General features: G+C 31.4%; 1 protein-coding gene across 2 annotated transcripts in view; it reads right to left on the reverse strand.

The window, feature by feature from the left end:
- Positions 1 to 1510: 1510 nt before the first annotated feature.
- LOC106105603 (head-specific guanylate cyclase) overlaps positions 1511 to 12824 on the reverse strand; it is a 36901-nt gene continuing 25587 nt past the window's right edge. For both annotated transcript variants that reach the window (XM_013286014.1, XM_013286013.1), the window contains exons 8-15: positions 10832 to 11010; positions 6668 to 6847; positions 6453 to 6591; positions 6091 to 6257; positions 5731 to 5874; positions 5308 to 5462; positions 4456 to 4597; positions 1511 to 4281 (exon numbers count right to left, since the gene is read on the reverse strand). In XM_013286014.1, the coding sequence (XP_013141468.1) occupies positions 4198 to 4281; positions 4456 to 4597; positions 5308 to 5462; positions 5731 to 5874; positions 6091 to 6257; positions 6453 to 6591; positions 6668 to 6847; positions 10832 to 11010 (1190 nt within the window). In that variant the 3' untranslated portion in view covers positions 1511 to 4197. The remainder of the gene's footprint in view (positions 4282 to 4455; positions 4598 to 5307; positions 5463 to 5730; positions 5875 to 6090; positions 6258 to 6452; positions 6592 to 6667; positions 6848 to 10831; positions 11011 to 12824) is intronic.

Below are 12824 nucleotides of genomic sequence, written 5' to 3' on the forward strand. Positions count from 1 at the left end.
CAAGTCTATTTTCAGCTTTATAAATATTTTATAATATTATTTTAATTCCTTAATATTCAACGTTATTATCACGGTCTCTCAGATTTAAAATATGTAGCAAATATGCCACTAACTTGTATATATTTTATAAAACTAAAGTTTCACTAAAACATTTAGTTTCATCAAGAACAATTTCCCACAGAGTTTCGTTTAATAAACTCTCAGGTATGGAAATTAAGGGCGCACCTGTGCTGGTAATATTCATTACGGCCGCTATCTAGAGCGTCGGCTGACCGAGCTATGTAAAGAGGCATTTCCACTGCAGAAATACTAGTACAAAAACATTTGTTATCTCTATTTTTTCAAGCACAGTGTGAGAGATGACAATACAGGTAAAGTACAGATGTTTCAGTGGAAACTCAAATTATGCATAATGTTGTTATTAAGAATACCATCGCTGAGGGACATTTCTGTAAAAAAAGAAAATTGTGTCAGCGGTTCACCTGATTTTAAATTACGATACTTACTGGACAACAAGTAATTTAGCAAAAAAAAGAATTTAGTCATAAATAGAAAACATGTCTCTAGTGTAGATTATAAATTTAAATTGTAATTCCTGAACAATACCAGGCAAGTCATCTTAGATTCAGCCGTACCCTTGGCCAGCAGTGCATTGTTGCCGACAGAATAAGGGTTAACGCGCATTGCACTCCTCGCCCACACGGCACCGGTCGCGGCGCAACTTTGTATCTTTATCCCGCATTATCGGCGAGATGGGGTCAGCGGTGAGTGAATAACGAAGCCATCTCAATGCGAACCGTTATCGTATATGCAGGACTGGAATAATGCGCGTTAACCTTAACTACACATAGTTCACTCTATGATTTTAACGCAGTCCAAGGCGAAAAATAAATAAAACAATCAAATGTGAAAGGAATATTTTTATTTCACAGTGTTGTCCTAACAGTGCATTCACAATGAAATATACTAAAGTTACCGTTGAATAAGTTAAGACCCGTATAACATATAAATAGTGAAATATACATATGTTCTAAATTACATATACATTTTGAAGTACATTTACATAAAAGGCCGTGATCTTAGGCAAAGAATTGTTATACAACGACTAGGCTCTAATGATTACTATAAGAGAAATCTGCATATAAGCTAATATTTATTTTAATTTTCTAGATACTAGTTAATAAACGAGCATATAATAAATATGATTTCTCTCATTATATTCCTTATTATTGAAAAAGAAAAAGATTTTAAATAGATTGAAATGCCTTTAATATTGTATTTGACTAAATTAAAACTCAATTAAATTAATAAAAAATATATTCATTTACAACTGAAAAATAATGCTAATATAATGCCGCCAACACACCTTCAATTTTTGAATATTTAAACTGTTAAAACTTAGGTGTGTAGGCGGTTTAAGATAAAATTAGATTTATATTCGTTAAATGGAATGTATATTATTGAATTATTTATATAAATTTTTGTGCTCTCTATAGACAATAATAAATTAATAAATTAAAAACAGACTATCTTTTTTTTACAATTTCATTTAATTATATTAAATATTGCGTTGAAGAAATTAATATCTAATTCTATATCCTAGCGAAATATTTATGGAATTCTAGTACTTCCTACTTTGAGAATAAATTCTACTTTAGAACGTACGCTTTTTCATAAATTATGTATAGTAAGTACTCTTAATTTTAATGCTATACAAATTTCTTAAATAGCGAATGACTAGTAGCATGCTTAAAATAGCAAAAACGACGTTTTTAGAAAAGAATAAATTTACAATACTAAAATTACTCATAAAATTCCATAGAAATAATATAACTCTTTAGGCCCTAATAGTAACCATAGAGGTTTAAAAATAAATTTAAATAAAGCTATGTTTATAGTTGAATTAATTCAAAGTGTTTAAAACCAAACAGTAAATTTGTTCAGTGAATTTAGTTCCAGCAATACGGGCGGGTGCTCAAGTGAAAAGATTTAATTTATTTACCTCAAAAGAGTTGGTATAAAACGAAAATTTGAACATCCTGTAGCAAATGTAATTGCCATTAGAAATATCTACTTAAGCATTAGGGATAATGGATCTTAAATCGACCTTCAAAAGACTTAATTTCCTTCGATAAAGCTTCGGATCTAATGCGCTACGATATACGTTTTAATTTTAAGCTTTTAACTTATTCTATATCTACTGCCAATCGCATTATATCTACGTAAGTCGTAATTATCCCAGATTCAAATGTATTTACATCGTCTTAATAGCAAAATAGTAAAGCTTTATAATTAAAAGCTAACACATGAGATTCTCTCGTACATTTTCAATAGAATAGTATAATTTCAATGCTGTTAACTGTAAAATATTGCTATCTCTATCTTCCAAATAGAATGACAAGAATAACAATATATACAGGTTTGAGTACAGTGGAAATTCACAGCTACTTCACACATTACATAAAATTACTACTTAAATGATTTTTGTTGAAATATACATCAATGAAAGGTTGTAATTAATTGCTATTAATTATTAAGATTATTCTCTAGAGCGATATACATTTGTACTGGGTTGAAATATTAAAAAATAATATACTTTGGTACACAAAATTACCTTAAAGACTATGGCTGTGACTAGATTTGTTAAGTGTTCGTTCACAATAAAACATCACTCACAGAATGATGGTATTAAAATACAGAAGGATGAAAAAGGCTTGTTATAATAACATTAATAATAATCTAATTATGGTAGAAACAAAAGAACTTACGATTAACGTCCTAAATCACAACGAGAAAGTATACATGTAAAGACGTTCAGTTGTATACTGAAACGAATTTTAAACTTAAACGCAAGCGTCGATTATAATCTGTTAAGACGTTTTAATGCAATTCGATATTTAAACATGGCTTTAACATTTCAGACGCCGTTCCATATTTAAATAACGTTTCAGTATTTGACTCTATGTTAGAATTAACATCAGTATAAGTAATATAAATTTTGTTTCTAGTTTCTTTGGTGTTACAAATATATTTTTAAATAGTTTTCATTTTTGTTATAAGTTTAATGTCGTCAGTAGCTTCGAATGTCTTTATTTGTCTGATTAGTAAGTGCTTTCTGTCATTTCAAATTTTCACAAGATTTAAAACAAAGTAGAACTTGACTTTACGCTAATTAGTTGAATAATTTGTTTATTTTAAAGGACAAGTCTTTTAATTTTCTAACCTTTTTGGGATGGTAAGAGAAAAAATGTATTTCGCAATCCAACACTGTTTTATTCTCACTATTTGATTATTTCTTTTCCGTAGCCTATGTTCTTCGAAACTAGTAATTTGTTACATTTTTGTAGATTCATATTTAATAGAATTATTGATAATTTTAAGATAAATGAATCTCGAAAATTTAACATCTGGCGTCTGCGTCAAAATTGAGAACAAGATCTCGATATTATTAAAAATTTTGAGATCAGAATGAAAGAAACCGATTTTCAATATTTAATATCATAAGTAGTAAAATACTGGGAACTTATTAGATTGAATAGATTTAACATAAGCTCCAAATCTAGAGCGTATTAAATTCCTAAAGTTATTGTTTTTTATCTAAGTTATATCTCTCATCGTCTTAATGTTGTCTAAGTTATTCTATTTGCGTAGAAAACTATGTACAAAAGTAGTATTCTGTATCACTAAAATGTTTTACCATATAAGAAAAAATACTACATTTAAAACGCATGGCCGAATACTGATATAAAATGTAACAGGCTCTTATAAAGCGAGTTTTTAAGTTTCGTTTCAATATTCGGCCTTGATACTGAACTGCTATCACTCTCATTCTACTTTAGAAAGAAAGAGAAAACTATAGGTTCGTGTAGAGATTTAAATAGATCTTTATCTATACTTTCATATTTTATTATCTTAAATTTAATGACTTGTTAAAACGTAATAACTAATCCTTTACAAGCAGAGATCTTATATTAATCTAATAAATTATTTATTCTGTGAGCAAATTCTTAAGCAATATTACGTGCTACTATGAATACTCACATAGATTTCTACAGTATGTTGAAATTTTAATTACAATATAGTTAATATGAGTATTTAAGGCATTTGAAACAGGATTTAAAATGAAGCTATTTACAAATGATATATTTCAATTATTAATTCAAAAGATTGTTTAAATCTAGGTAATATTTGTAGTAATTATGTAGGTTCTTCATTATCAACGTGGACTGACTTCCCTTGTCCGATTCCGAAATCGATTAGAGCATCCTGTATGTGCTGTACCTGTTGATAAATAATAGCAATGAAAAAACTAAAAGTGGGCTTCCATTGCTGCAATAATCATATCTCCGAAAACCATGAACATTTTGTTTAGAAAACCAAGAACGTTTAAACAAATGCCTATCGTTCTTCAAATAAAGGGTGTTTAATTTAGGTGTGATGGTAATAAAACTTTACCTGTGAGGCGCTTGGGTCAGTCCCCGGATGCTTGTATCTATGCAGAAAGTAGCATGTTCCCGGTATATCCTTGGGGAACGAGTTCGGAAGGCAGGAGCGATCTCGCGGCTCCATTTCGAAGCCGGGGAAATTTATGAGCCACCTGCGGGATAAAGTCTTTTTTATACTTTTAAACTTTCATATTGGATCAAATTTGTTTTCAAACAAAACTACTTTGGATCATAAATTTCAATATCTTCAATAGTTTATACAATATTATGAAGATTTCAAAACAGTTTTTATTACGAATAAATTTGCGCTTGACCATTCCGCCCTATGCTTACAATGATAGTACACTAATAATCGCTTGTTCATTCTACTCTTGAAAACACGGTTTATCTATGGTTGAATTAACGCCAATTGAGAAAAATCCTCACTCAATTAATGTGTTTGTGAATTTTAGAATCAAAATAATTAAGTTTCGAGCGAACGTGTTAGATAATAAACAATTTATAACAAACCAAGTTAAGCGCTTTTGATTCCGCAAATACCGGAGCATGCAATATGGCTGACGTTCTGCCAAAGTTATTTAACTTAAAGTTACTTTGACTTGACTATCTAAACGGTTTGAGACTAGTGTACTATGTATTCTATTGATGGACATTTAACAACTTGATTTTCGCAATAAATAAAACGGTCAAATCCTGAAACGAAATTTAAAGTATTTAGCAGCATCAACTATAAGTTCTATTAAAAATGACGTCTAACAGATTCGTTTCAAAACTAGGCCGTTAGTATCTCAAGTACTCATCACAGTAGGTGGAAAGAAAAAAGATTCGATTTAGATTTGATTAAAATAAATAGTTAACTTACTTATATGTGGTAGGACTAACGTTTATCTTGAGTGGTTCTGATCCGGATTCGAATTTGTTAGCCAGAGTTACATTATGTCCAAAGAGGCAATACTTTAACATTGTTTTTCCAACCACCCCAGCAAGCACCGTACCAGTATGGAGACCGATACGCATCTGTCAAATGGTTAATTTGTAAATTTTCATGGCTAAATAATATGGTAAAAAAAATCCATCAGACACCGCATCACATTAAAGCTTTATTACACTATGTAATAATCAAAAGCTACTCGAGTTAACACGGTGTCAGTACCAATTAGATCAAGGATTCGAATTCAGATTCGTATCAGATTTTAGAGAAGGATCACTTTGAAATTAGTCGATACGGAACTAGATATTGTAGCAGTTTTAAATCGATTAATTGAGTTACTAGGGTTAATTATACCTTTATCGGATGTCCTTCATGTGTAAGATGTTGGGCACAAGTTTCCACCATACGTAACGCCATCCAAGCGATCTGGGGAGCGTGCGTCTCTATCTTACGATGTAGACCACTGGCTACGCAATATGCGTCGCCGATTGTCTCCACCTAAATGATTAAAGAAGGTTCAGCACTGATATGTAAAAATCGAACGTAATTGTTATGTGTAATACGTGTTTTATGTTTAGGTGTTTGTGTTTTACAACTAGAAATTTGCTCTTGTCTTAACAATGTTGATAAAATTGTTTGAGTTTTATGTAAAGGAGTACATTTTAAGTGATTTTTGGCCAATCTAATTTCTTTAATTTATTTCGAAACAAATACCTTGTACACGTCCAATTCTTCACAGAACACATCAAACACGCTGTATAAATCCTCGAGCATAGCAATGACCATCATAGGCGTGGCGGTCGCACAGATAGACGTGAAGCCGACGATATCGCTGAACAGCATTGTTACGTCATCGTGGCTTTTCGCTTCAATTTTCTCTCCTAAAACGGTAATGTTCCTTAAAATACCCTTCCCGTACTTCTACAAAATACTGTAGTCGCATTCATCGTCTTTGATAAAATAGAGATATCGATTTGTGTTTGTAAATGTGACAGTGATATAGCAATGTAGATACGAATATTGACTTCTACGGTTATCAATTTATATGTCATATTTAGCGCAATTTATAAACTTACCCAACCATAATCTTTTTGCAATATGAGGTGGAAATATTAAATGCAATAAACTGACATTCTTTTCTCGTTCCTTATCAACCGCTTTACTAGCTTCTTCTATTGAATTCTTCAATTTATCCATTCTTCTTCTTAAACCATCCTAAAAAGTAAAACAACTTGTAATCATCGTAGTCTTGCTATTTATTCATTATTCATAAGGTAAACAGTGGTCTTACTTGAGCCCTTGCTTGTTCTCCAACTAAAATAACATCTCTTGTAGCATCATGTAATGGAATGTCAGATATGAAGAGCCCTCTGCCAGTGAGACCCTCGAGGCCGTCGAGGAATGGCGACCCGACGAATAGGAGTGAATCTGACTCCGAACAAAACACCATCTGGCCTTTTATCTCGAGACCCTGAATAAATAAGAATTGTTGAAACAAGACTCTACATCCTTAGGACATCAGAAGAATATTGTACTTTTTTCCATACAGAAGATGGAGAAGGTATCTTCGGCCGTCATTATTTGAATTCACCGTCTCCTTAAGTACTCTTACACAATCTAAACTTACTTTTTCTATATTTATCTTACTTTTAATTATAAAATATCATCAGTATAACAAAAACAATGATTCATGAGTGCATGTAATATTTAGGTCAAAATATTTCATAAAAAAAAGAAAACATAATATCTGCATTATGATAGTAGATTAATCATATTTCGATTCAAAGAAAAGTAGAACTGTATGTATTATCACAAAAAAAGCAATCACTAAGTATACAAAGCTTTTACAATTTGGATGGTTTCCAAAATTTAAAAACCTCCAAGCCAAAATTCCACGAAAGGGAAACATGGATGGTTTCTACGAACACAAGACCAATAATCTGTATCAAAGACGCCTTTAATATTACTGTTTTATGCTAGAGGTCTGACCTACATTTCAGTGATTACAATCTGCCGAAGAAATTATTTTACTATGAGAAATTGATTTGATATTAAGAAGCAAAGATTTGCTACTCGGAAGACTAATGTGATTCCAATTTTGAACTCGATATACCAAGAATAATGTAGAAGTTACTTCAACAAATAATTTTAAACTTTGTGCATTTCAAAAGAAGATTGAATTTTAAAACTGCATAAACCGCTTTTAATACATACAACGTAACTTGCGTAAAAGAATGTAACGAGACCATTTCCAACTTCACACAAAAGTAGGAGGTATTTTCTGCACTTTATAATATAATCTTCTGTAATGACACAATTGTATTAATTATGAAAAGCGGAGTTCCGATGTAGCGGATGAAATCTGCAGTATGGTGTTAAAGGGCTGACAGTAATTTGTTTTTCATTCTTTTTCTATTTTGTATGTTTGTTTGTATTTATATGGTATAGGTATGATGTATTATATAACCAAAGTTCCTATAAAAATAAAGAGAAAAAAAGAGTGCAGTTAATGAACTGATTCCCGTCCTTTTTAAGTATAAAATAGAATCCAAGATGAAATTCAGAATATTTCAACATATTATACTCGTATGTAAATTTAAAGTTGCTTTAATCGAAACGCTGTAATTACTAAATCTATCCAACGCTGTAAATCTCATTCAATCTAGTATCGGTTGTTGCCAAATACTGTTCCGTAATCAAACATAGTTAAGGGATCAACAGAGGGGCGTTTGTTGACGTTGCCTTACAAATCTAAGTAACAGATTCAATCAGTGATTTTACGTTGAATTGTTGAAAATACAGTCGCATTAATTGTAAAAATACAAAAAGAATTTTATTATTAATAGCAAAGAAAGATACAGTTTTCTTTCAAATCTAACCTGAAGTGGTACAATAAATACTGCTAAATATATTTTTGCCAAATTATCTTTTATTCTACAATTCTTCTATTTCTTGTTTGTTATTTTGTTTATTAAAAGCAATCGATTATGAATCTGTAATTTATCGTGTTACTTTTAAAACTTAAAATTTAACACTGTCTAAATATTAGAAGAGTAATCACTTTCCTAAAAAGAAAATAAACAACAGAATTCGGAACTATCCCTGTATGTGAGAAAACAGTGTCTATTCTAGAGGTCGTAATGTTGTTTGGTAAACGAACAAAGGTCTGTATCACTTGAAATAGAACTAAACCGAAACCCACCCGTCACTGATAACAAAGGAAAGGATAAAAGATACGAAAACATGCTCAGTAATACAAAAGGAAACCCTTTATCAAAGGAGAGATCATCGATCTTCAAAAAATTATATTATAATACAAAGAAGTATAAACATATTTTTACATAACGGCATTCTTTATTTATACTATGTATGATTTTGTTCTGCCCATCAGTTTAATTCTAAAATTTTATTATAAATGCGATAATTTAGATGGATAGATGTTTGTTAGAGTTTGTAGCCTAAATTGCTCAACGGATAACTATGAAATTTAGCATAGACGTAGACGATAGTCTGGGAAAACACATAGGCTACTTACTTTTTCTTTTTTAACTACACGTCGACGGTGTCGCGGGTGAAAGCTAGTCAGAAATAAATAATATAAACCAGTTAAACACGTCCGGTTTTGACAATGACATGACAGGATTTGATTGAAACAGAAACTCATTACTAAAATTAATGGAACAATCAACAACAATGAATATCTATTTCTATCCTAAGCAGGCACATATTAACTGTGCGTAGCTTTGCCGATGGTCTCACGAGGTATGCGTTAAGTTACGATACTGTCGGTGTTGTAGGAGTTGGAGTCATGGGCAAACTTTCTGCGTGCAAATAGATCTTGCGTGATGATTGTAACCTTGCCGGCTTAACTAAGTTAGTGAAAATAATTGTACTGTTTTGTCACGCATTTGTACGTCATGCAGATGTGTGGCCTGCATAAGATTCCAAGTAAAACTCATAGATAGTTCCCGTTTATAACAAAACATTACATCCTTAAACGTTCATTCTTTTAATAGTGTTATTACAGAAATCAACCGCAGAGGCGGAGGCGAGTTTTCTCAGTACTTTGTAAAGCGCATTCAAAAAGATGAAGCGGCGACGGGAAAGTGGTTGTAAAGATAGTTCACAAACTAAGTGGGCGGCGAATACTAGCTTGAACTTCGCCTTAAAATATATTTATCTTGGTATAAATAACTTAAACAATAAAGGAGAAGTTAAAAATGGACAATATAAAAAAATCTAAAATTCATTTAATAGAGATTCTAAAACTTTATTTTCGTAGATTCTTTTTACACCTAGACTATTTACTTACTCACTAATTTAAACAAAAGATACCTAATGACACAAATATCTGATGAAATTTAAACTTTAATGTGTTGTAAATAAAATCTAAATTAGCTTTTTCATATCCATAAAGTTTAAAGAACATTCTAGGTCGATAAAGTGTATATACTGTGCAAGTTCCTTTAAGTAGAAGAAATAAATGGTCTCATTTGGATAGCACTCCCAACGGCTCTGTGCAATCTCAACTTTAAATAGTACCAGTTATATAAGAATTGTAATTTGCACACAATATCGTGGGTAAATTTCTTTTCTACTCTTTTACAGTATTTGTACAATAAAAGAGTAAATTATTAGGCATTCAGCAAATGAAAATTCAATTGGAAAGTATACAGGGGTCATATTTACATTTTTTTAGAATCACAGATCGACTGCATTTTTGCAGAAAAAAAATGTTGACGGTGTCAGTGAATTCTGCACAAAATTAAAGTCAAAACAGAAAAAGAAAGCTTTTACAACACTCAACTTTTATTTCTATCTGTCTGCTATAATCCGTGTATGGTTACCTTTACGTCTGACTTCAGCCTTATCGACCTTTCACAAAATTTGAACACGGACCTGGAATTTTTTTCCAACCTTTCACGCACGCGGGACTCATAACATAGGCAACGGTGATTTTGCACTTTTACAATTCTCTTATCAATAGAATATTATTTTACGGGATATTATATTTTATAATCGTTTCTAGCATAATACTAAAACAATTATTAATAAATCTTTTCTCTAAAATTCATAATTCATCATTCTTTTAGTTTATTAAATAACCGCGAAAATTCGTGCATTTTTAACAAGCTTTTTGCTCATTTGTGTCGGATTCAGAATAGTTATTTTCGCATTTAAATTTACAAGACGATAAGGCATTTTAAATCATATGAGTATGCACATTTTAATTTGTAATCTCTCTAACGGCCAAATACTGAAACGAAATTGAAATATGAAATACCGTCTTAAATGATAAGGCCACATGTAAACTACAAATTGCATTAAAATAACTTTTTTCAGATTGTAAGCGGCGCTTATAAAATGTCTGAGATTCGTTTCAAAATTCGGCCGTTAATGTCTCTATGCTATACAAGTATACAAATTGACGAACAAACACATTCAACATAATTACCTCTGCCAGTGAAGTGGAGCCGGGAATTTTCAAACAAAACATAAACGGCGTGTTGACTCTTTTTAAAATTTCACGAAAATCCAGTGACACGCCGCGGGGACGTAATAATCTGAAGTATGTCCCCAGCGCGGAGCCATGTGTCGCCAAATACGTGCCAAATAATCTCATAAAACCGCCACCTGTCAAAAAAAAAGAAATTGTAAAATCATATTTTCCTAACATTGATGTATCTACTTCACTGAAAACACGTTAAGCCAGCTACATACGTTCAGTACTCTAAACGATCCGATAGTTCGGATAAATCTTAAAAAACTGACAACTGTTCAGATAAAACAGATCGTATGTAGCTGGCTTTAAATATTAGAACTGATATCTGAAAATAATATTACAGGCTGTTCTTTTTTTTTTTCAAAGGAATAAACTAGACTTGTGCGACGTTAAATAGCCTTGGGTCAAGATTTAGAGGTTAAACAATATTGGGATATGTTCTATAAGGCATCATATATAGATCGAAAATTTATTTGACCCGGTGGGTATCTAAAAATCAATTAAGATAGCACTCTAGCCCTTCTTCTATGCACTGCTATGTCTTATAGGTTTTAAATATTTTTGGAACAGAACCAATCTATAGCAGCGCCTATAGTCGTACTTGTGTATACTTGTATAAGATATTTGCCTTTGTATAAGAGTTACTTAACTTTAACTTGCGGTATTTCTACTAGGATAATATAGAGCCCAACCTTGCGAATAGATTTTTTCGTAGAAAAAATAATCTCCAACAAAATCTATGCAACATTTTATGATGATCGAACGATAACGCGAGGAAAACGTAACAAACTTTTGCACGCTTTAGTATAAATTATAGTCTTTATTTGTTAAAAAGTTTCAAAAAGCTGTATAAAAACCTTATCCATTATTGTCGTGGTTTTGAGTGTATTAGATCGTTACAACTTGGAAAAATGGCACAAAGATGTTCCCTACAAGATTCCTTACCCTCATTACGTAGAACGGCGATGTCATTTAGACGGTTACATCAACCAAAATTGTAGCCTTCAAGGGGAAGGCTTCAATTATTTCCGAAGGAATCACTTATGTAATGGTACAGATTTCGAGTAACGAAACCTATAGTTATATTCATGAACTAGCTGTTCCCGTGCGGCTTCATCCGCATGAAATTATAAAATTTTATTCTATTGTTTACATTTGTCAAATTATCAATAGCAAATGTCAAAATGACATGACATGACAAACCTTAGCAATCTTGCTTCCTTAATGTTAGCAACAACTTATGGTCTTTTTCCCACATTTGGGTTTTTATCCAAAAAAACATAAGAAAGTTTTTTTTAATACAAGTGTATAACTTCTATTCGATGTACGAAATTTCATGTTCGTTTTTACCTATTTCTTTTTAATTTTATATTTATTAATATCAAAAGCAATGCGCCACAGATATTAACAACATCAACTAACCTTAAATTACGAAGCATGGCTTTTTCTTTACTGAAATCTTTTAGAAAAACTTGCTTATACTTTTTGACACGAACAAATGAGCGTCGTATAATTTTCATATGAATGTTGGTGTTTGCGTGCCGCTGCGACAATGTAACGAAAAAACAAAGCAATAAATTGCACGGTCAAGGTCTAAGCGTTCTCTAACTTTTCTTATGCAGTAGGAACTTGCGTTTAACATTAAACAATCTTGCCTTGTATTACAGTCCATTTCACTTTATAGATGTGCTTGTACATGACTTTAGAAACCAAATTGTGTTTCTAGAATACGTACGATTCAGCTGATACTAAAATTTTATTCATGCTTAGAGTCGTTTACGAAACTGTACGAAACTGTAGTTACATTTTGTTTATTAAATTTTTTTATAAGATTTTTAGATAGATTACAATGTTACTAGTGTAATTTTAACCCACGTACTATTTTATTTTTGACCGACTTCCCAAAAGAAGGAGGTATTCAATTCGTCGGTATATATTTTTTTTT

This window comes from Papilio polytes, unplaced genomic scaffold, assembly GCF_000836215.1.
Source record: "Papilio polytes unplaced genomic scaffold, Ppol_1.0 DF822845.1, whole genome shotgun sequence".
NCBI classification, from domain to species: domain Eukaryota; kingdom Metazoa; phylum Arthropoda; class Insecta; order Lepidoptera; family Papilionidae; genus Papilio; species Papilio polytes.